Source organism: Aquila chrysaetos, chromosome 10, assembly GCF_900496995.4.
Source record: "Aquila chrysaetos chrysaetos chromosome 10, bAquChr1.4, whole genome shotgun sequence".
In the NCBI taxonomy this organism is placed as follows: Eukaryota; Metazoa; Chordata; class Aves; order Accipitriformes; family Accipitridae; genus Aquila; species Aquila chrysaetos.
Genome location: NC_044013.1, coordinates 40,124,901 through 40,146,152, shown reverse-complemented (window position 1 = coordinate 40,146,152; position 21,252 = coordinate 40,124,901). Strand labels below are relative to the sequence as shown.

The 21,252-nt window shown below is 39.5% G+C and overlaps 2 protein-coding genes across 8 annotated transcripts in view; one reads left to right on the top strand and one right to left on the bottom strand.

Annotated features, from left to right (window-relative positions):
- Positions 1-360: 360 nt before the first annotated feature.
- On the bottom strand, positions 361-17,553 carry RPS6KB1 (ribosomal protein S6 kinase B1). 3 transcript variants are annotated; one of them, XM_030027075.2, is made up of 15 exons: positions 17,303-17,553; positions 13,788-13,837; positions 12,594-12,714; positions 12,162-12,230; positions 11,565-11,712; positions 10,840-10,897; positions 9,730-9,830; positions 8,697-8,787; positions 8,404-8,494; positions 7,997-8,104; positions 7,641-7,703; positions 6,728-6,805; positions 4,961-5,068; positions 4,246-4,358; positions 361-3,668 (listed from the first exon to the last, which is right to left on the bottom strand). In XM_030027075.2, exons 1-15 carry the CDS (start codon positions 17,372-17,374, stop codon positions 3,431-3,433), a joined length of 1,509 nt encoding a protein of 502 aa, XP_029882935.1. In that variant the 5' UTR covers positions 17,375-17,553; the 3' UTR covers positions 361-3,430. The 3 variants fall into 3 exon arrangements, 2 of the variants coding, with proteins under 2 accessions (XP_029882935.1, XP_029882936.1); XM_030027076.2 differs by lacking the exons at positions 361-3,668; positions 4,246-4,358; positions 4,961-5,068 and adding an exon at positions 5,089-5,254 and having other exon boundaries at positions 17,303-17,522; XR_003925239.2 differs by lacking the exons at positions 361-3,668; positions 4,246-4,358; positions 4,961-5,068 and having other exon boundaries at positions 8,400-8,494; positions 17,303-17,522.
- Positions 17,554-17,661: 108 nt separating this feature from the next.
- Positions 17,662-21,252, top strand: part of TUBD1 (tubulin delta 1) — a 29,698-nt gene continuing 26,107 nt past the window's right edge. For 2 of the 5 annotated variants that reach the window (XR_005933325.1, XM_030027072.2), the window contains exons 1-4: positions 17,662-17,901; positions 19,236-19,430; positions 20,032-20,179; positions 20,625-20,841. Coding sequence is in view for 3 of the 5 variants with exons in the window: in XM_030027072.2 (XP_029882932.2) it covers positions 19,259-19,430; positions 20,032-20,179; positions 20,625-20,841 (537 nt within the window). In the remaining 2 variants the exon portion in view is untranslated. The remainder of the gene's footprint in view (positions 17,902-19,235; positions 19,431-20,031; positions 20,180-20,624; positions 20,842-21,252) is intronic. The other 3 variants (XR_003925238.2, XM_041126537.1, XM_030027073.2) reach the window with 2 other exon arrangements.

Below are 21,252 nucleotides of genomic sequence, written 5' to 3'. Positions count from 1 at the left end.
GGAAGAATATTTAAGTAATTTCCCTTGTTCTTAATAACTTCTCCTCCTTTATCCCTGAGGGTAAAGGATTTCCCTCTAAACTGGGAAAATGAAACAGCAACTATCCTGCTGTAGAGACAGAATTTTTAAAAAAACAACCAAAACTCAAGCACCTGTCCTAACAATAGTAGTCTTTCTCAATATTTGATGCACTTTCTGATTAACAATGAGAGCAGGTTGGGAGTTAATATTAAAAAGAGAATAGACCCGAAGTAAACATCCACTCTGTGACTAGAGTGGACTTCAATATTAAATGTTCTCCAGCAGTTCAGCTTTTAGATAGCAAGACAAAAAACAGGGATATTCAAAAGAACAATTGACTCATTTATTTTTATCTTTTATTATGAGCTAATACCAGGATGACATTCAAATGTCAGATGGCACAATTAAGACAGTCTTGGTAGGAATTATTCCAGCATTCCCAAAATTACAATTTAGTACACGAATGGCATCAAATGTATGCATCACTCCCACAGAGAAAAATTATGAAATTCTGAATATTTTATACCAGAATAGTTTCTGCATCAAATGGGAAAAGAAAAACTGCTGGTAACACAGCTGACCTATAAACCTTTTGTGATAATGACCTGCAGAACAAAATATTTCCCTATTTAACATCTGGTGAAAAAAAAAAAAAAATATGACTTCTGTTCAAGTTTAAGATTTAATACTTTTATATGGTTAGCCACAACAGGTATTAACCTCAGTTTTACTATATTTTTGTAATGCTACAAAAATCCTATAAAATCAAATTATAGTGAATTTTTCAGTGATTATAATTAAAAAAGCGCAGCTTGTACAAAATAAAAAAAATAAGATTCTATACTCTAATGAAAAATTTAAGACATTTTTAAATGAACAAAAGAAAGCACTTGTTAAGCTCTCCAATATTCAATGCATTCTGCACTTATCTGAAATAGCCAGACAGGAGCTAGAACTCCACTCCCCTTAGTTCACAACTAGTAATTTTGACACTATTATATATATATAGAGGATCTATGTCTGATATTTTTACAAATAAATACAGGATAAACCATATTGCATAGTGTGTGCTTGCTGTCTGAGTCACACTCCAAAAGTTTCACAGTTATGGTAGGGAATTAAACTTATAATCTATGGGATGAAACATTGACAGTACATGAAATTTACTTTTAAAACCGATGAATTGTATCTGTAATTAATCAGTGAACTCAGACAAACAACTCTTGCCATTCTTGCCAGCCATATTAAACCAATTCTACTGGACAATTATATCCAGCCAACCAAAAAGCAACTGTTAGCTGTAACTAGGACCAAGAGAGATCTGCCTCAAAAAAAAATTTTTTTTTTTAAACTAATTTACTTTATACTCAGTAAACATGTTAGGAAACTTATGTTAACAAGTGGCACAGAGAGGCACTGCTTCAAGTGTTGCGTATTTGCAAATATGCATAATACAAACACACATGAGCACTTTGATTTCAGTTTCACAACATGTCACCAGTGGCCAAATGAAAAATGGCAATCTTCCAGTATGATGTATGTCACTATAAGGTAACTTGATTTTCCTTATAACTAAAAAAAGAAATTTTCCAACAAAAGGCTTATCAGGAAGGAAAAAAAATACTAATTTTTGCTCAATCATAACCATCTTTTTTGTTGGTTCTTTGTTAATATCAACAAGATAACCGATGAATCCTCCTGACTTGAAAATTTTAGAAAACAGCACTCTGATTGGATTCAACATGCTTAGAGAGTTTATGGCTTGGATCCTATGGCTCAAAAAGATTCAGTATACACAGAGTAAGCAGAATCTATAAAAAAATCCCTACTGTTGTGAAACACTAGAAGTAGACTTTGCACAGTTTGACTAAAGATAATGCAACGTGTGGCAGGCAAAAAGTGACAGGACTTGTATGCAGTTGCATGATCATATACACACACACGCACACACCATACACACTCTAACTAGTGTAAAGCTCTGCAGATATTAACCCTTTCACCAGCTATGTTCATGGAAATGCTTTCTTTAAGGCAGGAAGTATTTAAGTAAGGTAAAGTTACCTTTATTTTATTCTTTGTACCTGTAGGTCATTTGTACAGATTGTGACAATTTCAAAAACATAAATAGTGTCCTTCGAACATGTTTCCTAAATTAAGTTGCTAAAGTTCTGACCCACTGTGGAAGACATTCACTGAAAGGCCATTTAACACTTTTCTCGTACAATCAGCAAATTTATTGCCCCAGCATAGAAAAAAATGTTGATAAATTTAGAAATGTATAATGGCAGGGAACTCCCATAAGCAAAATTTTATTTAAAAAAAAAAAGTCCTCAAATTCTTACCCACTGGTTACAAAAAGGTTTATTTCCTTATACTATGTAGAATTTGTATATATTTCCTGTGGTACTTCCTATATGTTTTTACTGACCTTGTATTCCAATGCACTTTTTCCTGATCTTTTGTATGGGTAAGAATCTGAACATATTCAGCTGTCTCCATCTAAGGACTAGCATATACAAAAGTGATGTTTCCCAGTGAAATGTCTGCTGAGGACAAGGATGAAATAAGCAGGACATGTATGTGAGCCCATGGCTTCCAGTTAAGCCTAGAACATAGCAGCATTGCTGTTTGATTAGATCCATTGGTCTTTGCAGGAACAGGTATTTCAGCTGGGTAAGCAAGTGAAACAGTTCTCTCCCACCCCACATTGCCAAGCTGGTAATTGAGTGATTTGCTTATTGATTTGTTGTTCATGAGGAAAAGAATCAGAACTAGAGCCTTTACTTTCTTCACAGCAACCAATTATTTTGCATTTTTAATTTTGGGATACTTTCCATAATGAGCTGAATCAAAAAATCTATTTGAAAAATATATATTTTTATATATATAAAAAACTCATTATGTTTTGAATGTGAAATACCAATTAATTTTATCTTTCATCTTTGATTCCACCCCATTGTAGGAAACAGCTTAATCAAGCTTGCATGCTAATTATTCCTCAGACGCAAGCATAGAGGCATTTCATACTTTGCCTAGTGAAAGGGCTAACCCTCCTTGACACATTCACGACTAGACCAGTGATTCTGAAGCAACATCCTGACCCTTAATACTGTCAGTTTCAAGCTATCAAGCTGAAAAATCCTTGATAAGGTGAGAAGATGTCACTGCGAATCAGTTAGATGATGTGCCTAGAGTTCTGCAATACCATTTTCTAAAGTTTTTTATGCACCATTGATTGACAGAAAAAAATCCGTATTTCTTTGCTTTCCAAGTCGCTCTGTGCAATGACTGACTCTTTGATACTGTCACTTTTTAAAAGTAAACCATACAAGCCCTCATATTTCAACTTCAAGGGGGCTTATGTCCGTTCTTTGTTTTCCACCTTCGAAGGCTTAAAAAAATTGTGTTGTCATAGATTCATGCGCAAGTGCTCTGGTCGTTTGGAAATCATGGGAAAAGCTTGTTTTTTATATGGCCCAGAGTTTGGTTGCCGGATTGGAAGTGGTGCTGAGGCCTCTCCACAGACTGTCACATCCATTTGTTCTATTCCACTTGTCTCCATTGGATATTCCACAGGTGTCTGAGTATTTGATGCGCTGGCAGAAGCACCTCTTCCCCAGAATTCCCCAGGGGAAAACTTTACAGGGCTTTAAAACAAGAAATATAAAAATCAGAGATGAAGATATACACAGCACCAAGGTATGTCCTTTACTCTGCAGGAAGCTGAACTCAAATGCCTATTGAGAAGCATTTATAATTCCTTCCTTCCACTTCGAGAAGTTTGAGAAAGTTTCCATGTCTAGCTTCTACCACGGTCTCTTGTAAAGTAAAATTCTCTCATTTGAGTAGTGAGGATCTATTTCTAGATGATCGCAGAAGGAATTTTCTGTACTAACATGATTCTTTAGCGGCACATAAGTACTTAGGATGTTCTGAAACAGTTCTAGAGGAATGGTGTACCAAAGTCACCAGACTGTGAGGCTGTATCAGCGTTGAATAGCAAGCAAATTAGTACTTCTTGTGCTGCCAAACACCACAGATTTGTCTCTAATAATGTGGTTTGTAAAATAGGATCGATGCTGCACTTCTAATGGAAGTGATGGGCTTACCGAGAAGAAAGGCTGCATTTTTTATTCCTAGTGCAGATCTATTTCAACTACTTGCCAAAAAGTGTATTACAAAAAAAAAAAAAAAAAAAAAAAAAAAAAAAAAAAAAAAAGATACCTGACTGGTGTCCTAGGGCTACCTATGAATCTGCGAGGTGATCGAATTTTTGGTTCAAAAGAAAATTTCTCTTTTACGCTTTCAAGTACAGATGGAGCCACATACGTAAAACCCTGCAAAACAGGAATGAACGCACTATAACTTACAGGCAAGATTTACATTTATGATCACTTCTGCAGTTATGATTGGAATGAAATAGTAAATGAAAATTATAAAAAGGAGAGTAAACATAGACATATGAACTTCTACTCACTTCCTGAAGCAAACAGCAGGACTTTAGGGAGTTCCTTACCCAGGTGCCTGCACACCCCAGATATTTCTACTCAGATCACAGATTCTCACAGGCATGCTCAATTTAATTAATTTTGATCAATAGCACAGACATTGTTCTTCCTGCATGACTATGAAAGTAATCACATGTCCAGGGTTCATAATGCAACTATGAATTAGAATGCTGACATTCCAGAAAGTAAGCAACGCTTGTTGGCTGTTTTATCTATATAAAGAAAACGTCAGCAGTAATCAAACTAAGTATTTTCAAAGCCCTTAAACATATCAAACCTGTTGCACAACGTGTGTTTAAAATGATGACAGCTTGCTTCAAGTATCAGGTGTTAAATTCAATGGAATTAATTTACCTGAAATACCCTACTGTTTCCAAGTAACACAACATACCTCTCCACAGTCATTACATACTTGTCCCTGGCTCACTTACCAGAAAGACCTGGTTGGCACTTTCACTGAGAGTAGAGTCATCTGGGCTATCAACAGGTGTCTGACGTGTAAACTTTGAATCAAACTGGCTCACATCCTCTTCAGATTGCTTTGCAAAAACAAAATGATTAAGGGTTTATATTACAGATATCAACCAAATGGCTTAGCGGTGATCAGTGTAGCCTCTGGATGGAGTTCATTCCATAGGTTTTTGGCAGAGCTCTGCTGTAGTAAAACCCTGGAGTGGTGTCGGAATCCTGTCGCTGCCAGTGGGAGGTCACTATGGGCACTGACACTGAGAAATAAAGGCAAGGGGGAGGGGCAAAAATTATGGATCAAAAAGGAACACAAATTAAAAAGATGCCTTTAAAAAAAAAATAATCTCAAATTACAAACAAAAACTTTTAGAAATACAATGCCAGTTTCTTGCAAGTTTAGCCCTTGTCACAACCAGTATAGAACAGTTGCAACTATTAGTTTTTGGAAGCCTCTCCTGATAATTTCATCCTGTTTTTGCAGATACAGAAGTGTTTATATTGTGAGGGATAGATGACAACTCTGGAATAAGTGACTATGAAGAACATTGTTAAATTCAGTCAAAGAACAACAGAAACAATTCCAAGATCCCTTCTCTCATTTGTAAGTGTAACTGAAAAGGCAGTATATATTCATTTGTGCAGGCCTTCATGCAACCATGAAAGCACATTTTCAAAAACCATCTAGTTTGTAGAAGTAACTTCCATAAAATTTGCTAATAACAGAAAAATGCCAAACTACCTTCAGATAATTCATTTGGAAATATCAGTCTTGTGTCATTCTGAATTTCCTTCAAAACGGTGAGGAAAAAAGGTCTGGAATCCCCATGCTGTAGTATTTTCAACATTAGTGATGCCTAAGTCAGTTTAAAGTGAGATTTTTAGTAGTCGGGAACTACTGGGGTGGCAATACCATTGCTGCTGTAGCTAATTGTACCCAGAGGGAAAAAAGACAGACACCCCACACCATCAAAATCTAAGATAAGATAATAGAGGCTTATTCGTCATATCACTGGTTTGAGGTGAACTTTAATTACTGCCTGGAATGCACAAAATGCATTGTAAATATTAATAAGCAAACATACAAAATGCTTAATTAGGTGACTTCATTTACTTTTGCTTAGCAACTACTTATCATCTTAGTTTCAGCTAAATACTGACTTACTGTATAATGTTTAGAAGCAGAAATTCAGAGGTAAGTGCACTTGCAAGTCTGTTTAACCTACAGATTAGAAGCAGGAGGAATTAAAACTGAACCAGAACCTTCTTCCTCCAGAAAAGTAAACAGAAGGATAAATTAGCTCTTGCCTGGTTTTTGCCACCTTCTCACATAAAAAAAGCAAGGTCCTATTCCAGTGATGTATGAGTACCATGACCACAGAGTAATAAGACAGAACAGCATGCTCATGACAGCCAGTATTTCATACTGTGTGGAGAATTAAAGAGGTTTTTTTTAATTGTTGATACAGCACCAGTTCTCAGGAAAAAAAAAAGCCCAAACTTCATCAGGTAGTAGATCTGGTAGATCAGATGGTGGATCTCCCATCTTTAATTTGACAAGAGTGAATCTGAGAACCAGTAACCTAAGTTGATACATTTAACTACATAAAGTAGCAGAAATCAACAGCACTCCAGTTTGTAAGAGTGGGCGTTTCTAAGTTTTAGGTTCTGCATTGTGTAAGCCCTTTCCTAAAGGCATACAAGGAATATCTCACAGCATTCTGAGTACATACCAATAAGGGTTTAAAAGGAGGTTCCACCTTTCGTGCCAACAGCTCATCCCAGTTAATGTGTCTGAAGAACGGGTGAGCCTACAAGAGTTAGCAATAGCACAGTCATAATCTGCCTCCTGGGTATAAATCACAGAAATTTAAGAATTAAGCTTGTTCTTTTCAGACCCCCTCTGTGGTGTCTTTCTTTTCAAAATCACATATGGGTCTACTGTAATATATCCTGCAGCACTACATCAGAGTAGCTGGAATTGCTGAAAAATGATACCATACCTTCAAGTCAGACAACATATGTCCCTATCATGTTTTTCTTGAAAGATTAGAAAAAGCCGGTTTACATGCAAAATACCTCTACATTTTTCAACTTTAAAAGTTAGGTATCTAAAAATAATGACAAAACACTGTATTAATGACAAATTGTCAAAACTGTGAAATAAGGAGAACTCTCTAGTACATTGTTAATCTCACCATAAAAAAAGTCAAGCTGCAAGCAACAGGAACTAGGCCTCTGCCTTAACTTTTAACTATGCAACACTGAATGCAAACTAACAACTCTTTTCCCTTGGAAAAGCTGCACTAAACGCAAAGACTGGCAGGTTTTTCGTCAGACTGCTAGAGTATCTTCGCTCTTATATGGTTGACTGTACAATTAGCATTGTGCAACTAGTAGAAAAGATCTACTGGAAGACAGAGCTAAAGAATAAAAGTTATTTTCCAAATCTCAGAATTATCAAACAGATAGACAGCTGCTTTCGTTAAGCTTTAAACCATTCACATTTTGATCAGCTGTCATGTGTGACCGCCTTTTTGCTCATGACACTTCAAGACAGACATACTCTCCTTCCCTGACGTACCCTCAAAGCTGTTTTATTTTCAGTGAGGTAATTTAAGAATTCTTGAGTTAAGCGAAAGTTACCTGAACTTCTCCAGCATCTCCAGGACCAGCTCCTAGACGTGAGGCAGCATTTCTTTTTAGCAGCTTAAGGAGAAATAACATCCAAAAAAGAAAAATCAGTTATGTCGTTATGACTAGACTAGTTCTGACATGAATCATCATTCGAATGAATACCATGCAGAATGAACACAGAACAATGAGAAAATCTGCATTCGTTATAAAACAATTGTATTTTCAAGGAAAATCACTTTCTGTACCATGCAAAAACAATAGACTTATAAGGAGTAAAACAAGCATGGACTGAATAGCCATAGTCGTATCATTTTACTTCTGTTTTCTACATACACGTGTAGTACTGACATTCATTGAAATTCTACCTTTTTAAGCAGATCTCTGGCTTCTTGTGTGAGGTAGGGAGGCAAGTTGAGTTTACACTTGAGAATCTTGTCAATTGTTTTCTTTCTGTTCTCCCCAGTGAAAGGAGGCTAGAAAGCACCATTGTAATGGGAGGAAAAATAGGACTTGTTCAGGTCTTTTATTTGTGTACACAGAACTCACTTCAGTAATTTATAAAGCAGACAAAATTACTGCAAATGGGACTTTCAAATAACTGTTTGGATGAGAGCAGCTCATGACTGTAGCCAGCATAAGTGTAGCCGTATTTTAGTCATATTTCTTACTTGCAGTTTGTATATCTACAAATATTATACATCATCTGAATTAGAATACATGTAACTACAAAAGCTACAAAGAGAAATACATGCAATTATAACTGTGCACCTACTGCTCCAGTCAGCATGTCATACATTAATGCCCCCAAACTCCACCAGTCCACAGCACGATTATGCCCACTCCTCATCAAGATTTCAGGGGCCCTATAATCAGAAAAATTGAAAATATGAACATATTTTAACAAGCTTAATACTAATTCTGACTACTAGTTCTCAAGCAAAACCACATTTATCAAGTAAAATTTCCACAAGTGACTGAACATATGAACCATCAGTTAAAAAAGGCAACATTTAGCCATTACCCCCAGACCAAACCAATACTTTTCTATTTCATCATGCAGCTCACATGTATTCAATTGTTCCACAGAACGTGTGTGTGACTGTTCCATCATGAATAGATTCTTTACATAATCCGAAGTCAGTCAGTTTTACGTGACCTGAAATTAAATATATAAAATTTAAGACTTAACAGAATTCTGATATTTGTATAAGTAACATTAAGAAAAACAGAAGTTTTTAACATGGATATGTAATAACTTTGAACTACTTCCTGGTATCTTCAATGGTCTGACAAAGCAATACAGAATGAGGTAATCACACTTAAAAATAAAGCCTCTGCATTATACCTGCATAAGAAAGCGTTGCCACTTGAAGAGAAACAAAACTACCAAAACTTATTCACATATAGACAAATGTATTTATACATAAAGACTGTAGAGCATCATTCAGATAAGAACGTAGGCTATCGATTTTTACTGCTTGCTTCAAAAAGTTCAGAGAACAACCTTCAACAAATTGTAAAGTGCCCTGAATAATTCAGTACAAAGACTTAGACTAAGTAAATAAGTTGTTTAAGATAACATGAAAATACTGGATGGCACAGATTGTCAGACTGATCAGTGTCATACAGCCAATGTAACAGTGCATTCAGGAATTGCTACTACTGTCAGGTAAAGTGTCAATAGCTAGATCAATCATTTCAGCTACAGATGATTTGGCATCCTACCTAAATTGCCTTTCCTAACATCTTCAGTCATTCCCATTACTAAAACGTCACTGATGCTACACTGAAGACACAGATCTCTATGTACTTTACAACGACCCAGTAGAAGAAAAATTCCACGAGCTGCAGAAATAGCAAGTCAACCATTCAAAAAATGCCTGTGTCTATACACATGGAACTTGGGAGCTTGATGTGGCCTATTAAATTTGAAGCTGTGTTTAAGGGTAAGCAATTAGCTTTGGCAATTCTTCAGTTATACCAAGAGGGATAACGAACATGCCATTGTTCTAAGGAAATTCACATAAGAGTGAAGTGTTGTGACCTTTGAAGAATTGTTTTCAAATGATTGGCAATGCAACTGTTACTATAGTTCTACCTTGATGATTAAGCATGATATTTTCTGGCTTCAGATCACGGTAGATGATTCCTTTTTGATGCAAGTGCCCCAGTGCCATTGAGATTTCTGCCAAGTAAAAGCTGAAAGGAAACATATGCCACAAAATTAGACATATTAAATCAAGCATCTTAAGCACTAAGACTATTATGTACATACCAGCGGTTCCTTGAAAGTATCATTAGAAGTGTATGAGAGAATAAATGAGAAACAATGACGCCTTGAGGATGGTTTGCCAAAAGGCATACAGACTCCAAGATGAACTATAAAATTACGCCATTAGCATTAGGTGTACCTGTTCAGTAGCTCTCTTATCATGAATATATTTGGAGGGATCTGAATTTACCAGTTAGTGGTTAAAATACGCTTCAATCTGTATTACCACATCTAGATGGCAAAGTTGAAGAAAAATAAAAAACGAAGCTAAGGAGGTAACTGGCAGCACCCAGAGTGCAATCTGTGGGACAGTATTATAGCCCCATAGGTACATCAAAGCTTTTCTGAGGCATTTATCAGCATGCACTGTGGAAAGATACAACTGTATTCAGTTGTGTGAAGCCTAATCAATACGGGTTAAATTTCAACTTGTTTATAAGTAAAATATCACTACTCAAAAGGCTTTTTCTCCTCCATTAGAATAATTACCTTTAGCACTTTACACATCTGATTGTTAGAATACAGCCGTTACAGCGACTTGGAAATTCTGTAACTGGCTGGTAAAATTGTGTGTGGGTCAAGAACAACAAAAAAAAATTGCATCTACAGCAAGTCTTTCACAGTCTTTTCTCCAAACACCAAAGTCCAAACACTTTCACAGTCTCTTCTCCAAAAACATGTCCTTTACCACAACCCTATGGAATATGGCCTCACTCAGCAACCAGCAATGGACCAATAGACCTTCTTCTGTAGTAAGACTGGCACAAACTGGTAAGTACAGAACACATACGTCTTCCCAAAACCCAGTTAAAGGCTCTTTTCACTAGACTACGAAATTAATGAGTAGTTATAGTTTTTCAAGTCATAATGTACCATTTAAGCACTCAGGAAAAAAAAACCCCAAACCTATTAATTTACTACAATAGTTTCACTTACCAAGCTGTGTCTTCCATAAATATCCCTTCTCTCTCTAACTGCATAAATAGTTCTCCTCCTGTCGTGAGAAAAATGAGATTATACTCTATTGAAGTGCATTCTATCATTTTTAGTCAGTCAAAAGTCTATTTTCTAGAAAAACTATAAGCAACAGGTATTCTGTCCTGCTCCACGGAAAGCTGTTTCACAAAAAACAACTGAGAATTTACTAGTCTGTTATTCTTGGAATTCTATCAACTAAAGAGATGCCAAAAGAAATCAAAACAGCATGCTGAAAAAAATAACAGCGTTTCTGTCCCTGTTTTTTTCCTATTGTTACAACTTGCGCAAATTGCTTCTAATCTGTCTGTTTCCCTATCTGTGAAATAAAGATAACACTTGTTTCACAAAGAACCTGCAAGGACTAAAACCTCAGGTACTCTGCATGACTGCATAGGATCTAAGTGTAACATACAGGAATTACAAGCCTGATGGAAGAAAAGGTATTAAAAATCTTCCTCTCCTGTTCTGTATGAAAAATAACTATTTTATGTTTCATTCATCTTTATTGTATTGAATTGGAAGGTTTATTTATGCTATTCTATGTATTCTTAATGCTAACCTATTTTACATTTTTAAGACACCATGCCAATAGTTAGCTGGCTTTTTATAAGCAGAATAAGAAATCCAAATTGTCAATTAACGCAAGATACCAAGAAGCAGGTAACAGAATTTCATATACTGACCACTGAGATACTCAAGGATGAGGTAGAGTTTTCCACCAGTCTGAAAGGCATAAATTAAGTCTACGATGAAGGGATGTTTCACTTCCTCCAGTATATTCCGCTCTGCTTTTGTATGGGCTGTATCCTTTGCATTCCTTACAATCATTGCCTACAGAAAGCAGAGATATCTGAGCACAAGAACATGCTAAACAAGGCAGACTTTTATATTTAGTTCCGTTCTGAGTTTACTAAATCACAACACTACGCATGACTCGGCAACATAATAAAAAAAAAAAGAAAATTTCACCACAATATGTATGTAACATCACAGGTTTCTTGCGGAAATTTAATTCTTCATTTATTTCATAGAATCATACAATAATTTGGGTTGGAAGGAACCTCCTGAGCTATTTAAATTAGTTGCTAAGAACTACACAGACAGAATAATTTAGTTAAAGACTAATTATAATTCTAACTGTACCTGGATAACAACTGTGTATATCATAGATAAAAGTTTAATTTTAGGTATATTATGTAATTAGATAATTTTTAACAGCTAAAGGGAGAGAGAGGTTTTTTTAGATTCAGACAGTAGTGAAACATGAACATTCAGGTTACCTTTTTAAGAACTTTCATGGCAAATATTTTCCCAGTGTTTGCTCCAGTTACTTTTCGTACTTGAAATACCTATACAACACCAATACAAAAGCAATCACATATTATGACCGCGTTAGCCGTCATAAATTAAAAAACAAAGTTCTGCAAAAGAGAGATGAGATCACCTACAAACTGCAACGCTGCCTGAAGCAGAAGAGCTAGTGATTTGAACCAGAACCAGTTTGGGACACTTTCTACTGCCACCAGCTGGTGAGGCTCTGCCAGTGACTTTGGCCCCATGACACCAACCTTGGCAGCCCAGAGGTTACCTTCTGGTAGAATGAACTTTTCAGAAAACAGGATGGGAAGATTAGACCTGGCCAAAGGCAGCAAGCGAGCACTTTAAGCGCCTTCAGTGTAATGGACTTACTTCTGTAGAAAACAGTTCCTTACCTTTCCATAGCCACCTTTGCCAAGTACGCGTAGTAACTCAAAGCACTCTGGTCGGATCTTTTCTGGACCTCTGTTTACACTAGTCTCTGAAATCTCAAATTTTTCACAATGTTCCATGCCACTGGATAAAACCGAAACAAGAATATAAGACTACCTGATACTCAAAAGCGATCAAATTAAAGTAAGCAGGCAAATTACTTTCTGAAAAGCTTACAGTATATCTGACAGAACCAAATGACTGCTTTGGAGATTGGAAGAATTCTCAGCATCAGAAATTTTATTTAGGTGTATGCAAAGCATTAAGTTGCACCTTGCACAGAAAAGATTACCTGCAAATTTTGGGGATTTGTAGTATCAAGATTGCCTTCAGATTCCTTCATTTTAATGCATAATAAATCTCTGTATTACACCAGAATTAATTTTGAAAGACCAAAGCCTCAAACTGACTTAGATATTCCTACAGGACCTCAAGTAAAGGCAAGGCTACAAGGTGTGTTTAAGTTTCAGATCACATTCAGCAGCCCCAACAGTCACGGTAAGACTTCTGTAACACAAATACCTTGCAGAAAAAGCTGTAACAAAAAAAAGTCTCACAACCCTGACCATGCTACAGAAGACTGAACCATAATTTAATGATGCTTCTAAATTATGCTACAGTTCTGCAAAAGACTAACAGATGGATCCTGCTAAAGTAAATGTAACTGAACTGTTTTAACTATCACTGCTTTCTTCTGACAACACGGTATGCTGAAACAATCTGGAAATCTATAAATGAAGTAATGCTAAAGGTAGCTGTCTCCTGAACGTCAAATCAGAACTTCTGAATTCTCATGATTCAGACTGTTATGCAAATCTGTAGCTGGAGCCTTTATAAAATGAACAGGACATACAATGTTCTGCGGACAGTGCATTATATTCATATTACAAATATTATTCAAGTACAAGAGACATGTTAGGAGAAACAAGGATTAAAAGACAAACAGCAAGTTTTGCCAGAATTTTTTTTTATTATTATTATTTTATTTTGAGGTACAATTCACAAATTTTAATGTGAAGAAATAGTGAAATTACTAGAAACAACTCAAAACTGAACAAGAATGACAAAATTTTCTATTTAACTTAACAATGTAACAAAATCAGAAGTTATATGTAGTTGTCATGAATGATACAGAACATTTTCTAGCAGCAACTTACAGGTCATATTGGCCAACTCCTCCATGGTCCATGCTCTCACTTAATTGACCCTAGGGATGGGAGGGGTAGAAGGAAGATTAATTATAACAAAAGAAAAAAGGCACCGTTAAAAATAAATAAGCTGATGTGTTTTACAACTTCTTAAATTTTACATATATATATTAAAAATTATATAATAATTATAATTTATATTATATAATTAAACAAGTCTAAAGATCAGGAATAATAAGTTATCAGCAGAAGATAAGACATCTACAAAGTTCTGTAAAAGATTGCACTAATTCCACATATCTCACACAGTGACACGGGGAACCACTGTTTTACCTGACTGCGTTGTTACTCAATCGCTTAAATATTAGAAGTAACAATTTTGCATACCCCCAGGTGAATTTGAAAAATGTTAAGGTACTGCATTTTTCTTTGCAGTTGCTCTTGCATACAAATTTTAAAATCCTATTCAGTACTATACAAATCAGAACAATAGTAAAGACTATGTGAATAGTTGGAACTGGGATTCACACGCACCAGAAACAAATAATCTACCGAGAAGGTTTTATTATTCTGTATTGGTAACAGTCAAATCCCAATAGTAACGAAAGAATTAAGCTTTACTCTGATGTTAAATACCTTATCAGACCAATAATCATTCAGACTAATGTACGCAAATATTACTAAAGAAGGTTCAAGGACTTCAACATCAGAATTAGTCACCATTAAAGAATGTAGTTCAATTTTTAAGATATATTTTCTTCAAAGAATTTTCAACTTGATCCCTTATGCAAGATAATACATCCCTGTAATTGTGGCTCCACATGGCAAAAGAAGTGCAAACCAAGCAGACAGCTGGAATGAATAGAATTTAACGGGCAAGCTTCTAATGAGCTTTAGACTATACCTTAACATTTTTAGTTTTTAAAAATACGTACATAAAATAACAACTGCAAGTTAGTGAGAAACAGCCTGGAATCTACACGCTGAATACCAATATATTGAGTGACGTGTGAAATTCAGAGAACCAGGAGGAAAAAAGCCATTGAGATCTGCAAAAAGCAGACCAAAGCAAGGAGTGCATCGTAAGATATTATGTAAGTGAAAACACTACCCAATGAAAACACTAACCAACAAAAATTAGAAACTTCCAATAGCTTCCAAACCATTTAAACATTAAAGTTTACAGAGGCTGGTTTATTTTGGTGGGTGATCTAGAGGGGAATTTAACTCCTGGTTCCACCTACTAGCACTACAAGCAGTTATGGAGTCCAAAAGTTCAAGTTTGTTTCTAGGTCAGAATGTTGCTAGCTCCTGTCCTCTTGATAACATTTATTAGAGAAATCCAGCTTATTGACATCTGTTTCACAATAAACCCACTGAAGCTACCCTTGACCCTACCATTAGATGCCAACAAACGAATTTAAAAAAATTTCAACAAATACGGAGAATAAACACCCATCATGTTCCTAGAACAACTTCTCAAGTTAGCCAATGGTTCTGGCAAAGTTTACACATGCTTTTCTTACCCCTGTGAACTATGGTTTTCACTCTCAGTATTAACTTGAACAAAATTCACTTTAGATACCACTCCACTATTTTCAGGATTTCTACTCATTTCAAAAACCAAGAAATGCAATGGTGTGCTGGCTCGAAGGCTAGCAGTCCTTCAGTCTGTACATATTGTTTCATTTATTATAAACACAGAAATTAAGGCTGGTTTTTTCACCATAACAACTAGTGCAAACAACCATATGGCTTATGAGTAAACTCTCCATTTAAACAATTCCTCAGATTTTCTAGAATGGCTGCACCTATTCAAAACTACAACTGATCTGTTCTTGCTGCTACTAGGCTTACAGCTTTCAGGAGGTACCAGGGACCAGCACCACAGAGATTAGACAAGATAGTCCAGACTTTACACCTTGCTCACTTCCAGTTTAATCATCTCAACTGCACTGGCTGCAATGTCTTTCTAATCCTTGTAAGACATGCACAACACTTACAGAGATGACTTTCAGTGAAACATTTTTCCCCTTATGCGTTCCTGACGCTTCCCCTTCTTCCTGCTCTTACGTTCCCTGCTCTTCAGTTCTAATTTCAAGTCCGTTCTCACTCTCCTTTAGCTGTTTGCCAAAAGGCACCCGAGAACCAAATCAGATTGCCAACCTGCGTGCATTCATGTCCACAGTTGTGCCAATAAAACTTCAGTCATAGCAATTTTTTTAAATCCACAATAACTGATGGATTTTTTAATTGTTCCCTGAGACTGAATTACTGGGACACGAGAGAGAACAAATTCAACTTTCTTGCCACCCCCCTTGGAACCTGTTCTTGGCAACATTAACAGTGTGATGTAAGCGACGTTTTTTTAAGCGGAGTACTTTATTGATTATTGAGGTGACAGACACTGCTTCTTCCTGCAGGTTGAGAAGCGTTCAAGCCTTCAGCTGTCAGACAACATCTCTACAGTTTATGTGCAGTGTGGGTATTCCAACTGTGATATTGAGAGTATCTCAAAGACTCCAAGAATGTCATTAGTATTTAAATAGCAAAAAAATAAATGCGGTAGCAGTTTAAGCAATAGCAAATGTTTAATACACCAAACACTATAAAAAAGCAACAGTAGCACTAGGAAAATATAAACAGAGATCTTATAATAAAACTCCCCCAAGGCCTTAACAGAATCTATGTGAACATTACAAAGCGACAAACTACAGATTACAAGGTGAACCATTCATGAAAGCATGAGATGGAGATGCACGCCGATCCACACAGACGTCTAACGCAGCATTTTAAAGCTTTCCTTTCAATTTTGGCGCTAGAGCAACGACTTTGTACAGCCCCAGAAAGATTAGCATTTCTGCACTGACGTTAAAACATGTGACGAGGGAAGAAAATGTGATGGAGGGGGGGAATAAAAACACCCCAAAAAAAACCCCACTCCGCTGCGGCACTTGTGCTAGGAAATCCAACGCAAAACTTCCACGGGAAAAAGCTCCCGCGAGTTCGGCGCAGCTCCCACCGCCCAGCCAGACGGAGCGCAACCTCTGGCCCCCCCTCGGCGGGGAAGCCCTGCTAGCTCAGCCGCCCAAAACCCGCTCCTCGCTAAGGGCTCGACGCCGATTCCTTGGCGCGGACGGGAACTCCCCGGGCGTTACGAGAAGCCCCTTTTCCCCCGCCGCAACCGCCGGGGCAGCGCGGCGGGCTCTGACCGGGCAGGGCGCGGTCGCGGCCGCCTCACCTGAGCGGGCCGGGGCGGCGGCCGGCGCCTCGCTCCCGCCTCGCCCGGCTCCCGCCTCCCCGCGGCCCCCGGCCGCCTCCGCCGCCTTCCCGGCCGGGCCGGCCGCCGGCGGGATGTCGTCCCGTCCCTCGTCCCCTCACGGCGCGGACCCGCGGGGCCGCCTCTCGCTCCCTCCCCTCAGGCCTGCCCCCGGCGCCGCTCCCCGCGGCGGCCTCCCGCTCGCTCCCTCCCCGCGCCGCGCCGCGCCTCGCCTCGCCGGCTCGGGCTTCCCCCCCCCTCTCACCCCCTCCTCCAGCTCCTCGTCCGAACCCGCGTCCTCGGGCTGGTCCAGGTCGATGTCGAACACGCCCGCCATGGCGCGGGTGTGAGCCGCCGCGGCGCCGCCGCCCCTTCCTGGCTGTGCTGGGTGCGCGGGGCCTGGGCCCGCCTCATGGGCCCGCACCCCCCAACTCCGCCACGGACGCCATCACCGGCTGCCCGACCTCAGCGCGCCTGCGCCCCCCCGCCCCGACTCCGGGCGCCGCGCAGGCGCACAACCCCTCCCGGCATTGGCCGGGGCCGCACTGAGCGTGCGCGGACGGGCGATTGGGCTCGGGGGTGGGGCCGAGCATGCGCGAACCGCGCCCGCCGGCTTCGCTCCTGGCACGGAGCATGCGCAGAGGGCGCGGCGAAGCCGCGCGGGAGGAGCATGCGTAGTGCCCTCGGCGAAGCCCAGCCGACCGACCCTCGTGCCCTACCTGCCCGGAGTCCCTTCTGAGCATGCGCGAAGCGGGTTGTTCGAAGGCGCGTCTCGCTCCGAACCGGCGGGGAAGGGGATCGCGGAGCCAGGTGGCTGCGCATGCGCCGTCGGCGCCCGAGCGCCTCAGCGCGGGGGGAGTCGAGGTTAGCCCTGAGGAGAAGGCGGCGGCGAGCGGGGCCGAGGGCGGCCGGCGCTGCCCGGGCGGGGGGCAGGCGCCTCGGGAGGGCAGCTAGACCGGCGGGGAGGTCCGGGCGGGAGGGGGCCGGCGAGGAGAAAGGCTCTGGAAGGGGACGAGGCGGCCGAGCGACGTTGGGGGCCGGGTGGCGAGTAGCACCGGCAACATGGCGGCCCCGGAGGGTGGGTGGGCGGGCGGCCGTTGGCCAGGCCCTGTCGGCACGGCGGAGCCGGAGTGGGTCTCCCCGCGCAGGCGGGTGACTGCAGCTCCAGAAAGGAGGGTTCAAGCGACAGCTGCCTGCTCCGAGTGACAGGCGCAGAGCACACCGGTAGTAGGCACGGCAGGGTCGGTATCGCACGCGTGGGTTGGACGTGAGCCTTTTCTGAAAATCATTTGCATCTTTATTTATTTATTTATTTTCTGCGGTGAGGAGTAACTCAGCCTTGCAGTAACACACAGGCTGGCCTTAGGCTGTGAGGTGCAGGCTGGCAGCAGTGCTGAAATCAAGCACAGGAATCAAAAATAGCACATACCTGCCTGCAAAATGCAGCAGGATCGAGTTACAGGCGCTGGCAGTTATCCAAAGAATGCTGTTACAGAAGTGCTGCGGCACAGCTGGGTTGATAATGAAAAATAGAAGCCCAGAATAATGAAGTGAGTTTAAAAAAATTGACCTTGTTTCTGTGAAAGGAGAATAGAAAAGTGAGAAAACAGAGCTGCTGCAAAATGCTGAGTGGGGGAAAAAATGTCAAAACATACCAGTACTGACTGAATCAAAAACTTTGCTTTCTGTGGTGGAAGCAAGGGGAATACTCTAGCAAACCCTTTTGTCACCTCAGCAGATTTGGCATCAGGCCCATAGTAGTACGGGACTGGAAATCAGCTAGATTTTTGAACGGGCTTCACATTTCTAAAAGCATATAGTCCTTTCTTATTATGCTTTTACAGCCTAATCCTATCACTTTGTTTGAGTTATAATTATTTGTTTCTATCCTGCCTTACTAAGCAAAAGTAAGAAAACAAAGACTTTGCTTGCTGTATGGTTGGTTTCAGCTCCCTCCAGAGGTATAGCAACAGTAAACAGATTGATTTCCTGTAAACTGCCATCTGCATTCTTCTGATGTTCAGGAGAAAGTGCTGACAGTCTGCTTTTCCCTAGAAATAGCCACTGGTTGTAGCGTAGCCTTTTCCTTCTCACTAGAGGTTCTCAGAAAATTGCAGAACTGATCAGAAATCTACTTGTCAGAACCTTTTTCCCCCTCTTTTCCACAGTTACTAAAGGCACACTTCTCTTTTTTTTAGGCTTAAATACAAAGTGAATAAGAATGTCAATAGTCACAGTCCAGCTTGGTCAGTGTGGTAATCAAATTGGTCATGAGGTGTTTAATGCTATCTGCAGTGACGTCCATGGCACACATGGGTTGTGTTCCAAGAAGGAGAATGAATCCTACCATGATGCTTGCAAAGAACGTTTTTTCTGCGAGGAGGAATCTGAAGGTACAACATTTAAGTGTTTGTTTCCCACAGAGGGTCTCGTTTCCAGCCTAATACAGATAAGAGTACAGAAATAAAAAAAGTCTTTTGCCTTCAGTTGAAGAATGAGTTTTACCTTCAGTCTTGAAGAATTATCACAACACTCTGCCTTCACGACATTGCTAACAACCACAGAAGGAAAACCAGTGCACTAAAGTGTCTGAGACCACAGAGCAAGTCTGCCAGTAACACAGCTGGAAGCTGAGCATATATGCATGCATACATACATAATCTTTCCTTCCAAACATCTGCATTTTCTCCTGTAGATAGATCATACCATGGAGTAGGACCCAGAGTATAAATTTGGTGTTATCAAACACAGTAAGTGGTTTCTTTCCTGAAAGCTCTATGGTCTCTAGAGTTCAGATTTGTCTTTGGAACAATAGATGGTTCACCAGAAATCCAGGGCATTGCCAGGTCCTCCTTTCTGTACCTGCCTGTACTGTCCTTTTAATAGTTTGGCTTATGTGGGTGGGAGGAATACAATTTGCAAGTCCATCCATCTTATGTAAGCAAGTTCTAGTATTGGCACATTATTCTTAGTTTTGTTTTTCTTCCTGTCCAGTACCTGTTGCCCGGGCTGTGCTTGTTGACATGGAACCTAAAGTAATCGGCCAAACCTTATCAATGGCTGCCAGGTCTGGCTACTGGAAATACGGTGACCAGTCACACTTCTGTCAGAAGCAAGGGTCAGGGAACAACTGGGCAAATGGGTATGAACAATTGTTTCAAGCTTCACTAAGGGAACTGTAGAGGCTAATGAGCTGTCTAGACGCTAGGAGTGGTACTATTGCAGCTGTGCGAGGTACAGAGTATGTAACATTAACTTGATTTATTTTTAAGTTAAAGTAGCAACATATAGAGCAGTGAAATGTCTAAACTGCTTTTTGCAAGGTGAAATTGGTATTTACAGTGAAAATCTAACGTTTTAGAATAGAGTGAATATATTCAATTTAAGAATAGGAAACAATGAGCACAGTTTATAAATAACATGCAAAATAAATGTCACAGCTGAGGATTGTTTACTGCAGATGGATGATATAATGTGAGGTTATGTAAATAATAATAATAAAAGTATGCTTTATGAATAGCTTCACCTTTCTGTTTTTGTTTTGATATAACCTGCCGTGTCTCACTGTTTTCTCTGTTATTCAACAGTTATTCTGTTCACGGGCCTAGACACAAAGAAGTAATAATGAATTTGGTGCAAAAAGAAGCAGAGAAATGTGATCGACTCGGTGGATTTTTCACAATAATGAGCATGGCTGGTGGTACAGGATCTGGCTTGGGTGCATATGTGACCCAATGTTTAAGAGATGCTTTTCCAACGTCATTTATATTAAACCATGTTATCTGGCCCTACGGCACTGGTGAGGTGAATGTCATATTTCCCAGAGAGACTCTGCAAGTTTATAATCACTGTTTACTTTTAAACATAAAATATTTGCAACTGAAATAAACTAGAAAAGAGGTACATTTTACTTTTAAAAAGTTCAACATGGCAGAAAGTAACACAGCTAATGTTTGCCTAGTATTTGGTACATTACACCAAAAAAAAAAATTTTCTTCATAATGTAAGTGCTAAAGTATAATGCAGTTTCACAAGAAGCTCTAGAAATCTCCTGTTATGATATCTCAGTATTATAACCAGTTCCCAAACAGATTTTATTCTAGCATGTTTGTATGAAGTGAGATGGATAACATGATTTTCACAGGTCTTGCCCTCTTTCCATGAAAAAGCTCTGCTAGTTCCTGACCTCATTCTGCACTTTTGCAAAGAAAATGA

Coding starts and splice junctions, on each gene's coding strand:
- RPS6KB1 (XM_030027075.2), bottom strand. CDS start 17,374: ATGGCGGGCGTGTTCGACATCGACCTGGACCAGCCCGAGGACGCGGGT. Junction 8,495..8,696: donor TGTGGAACAATTGAATACAT/GTGAGCTGCATG, acceptor TTCTGATTATAG/GGCCCCTGAAATCTTGATGA. Junction 6,806..7,640: donor GAGATGCTGGAGAAGTTCAG/GTAACTTTCGCT, acceptor TAACTCTTGTAG/GCTCACCCGTTCTTCAGACA.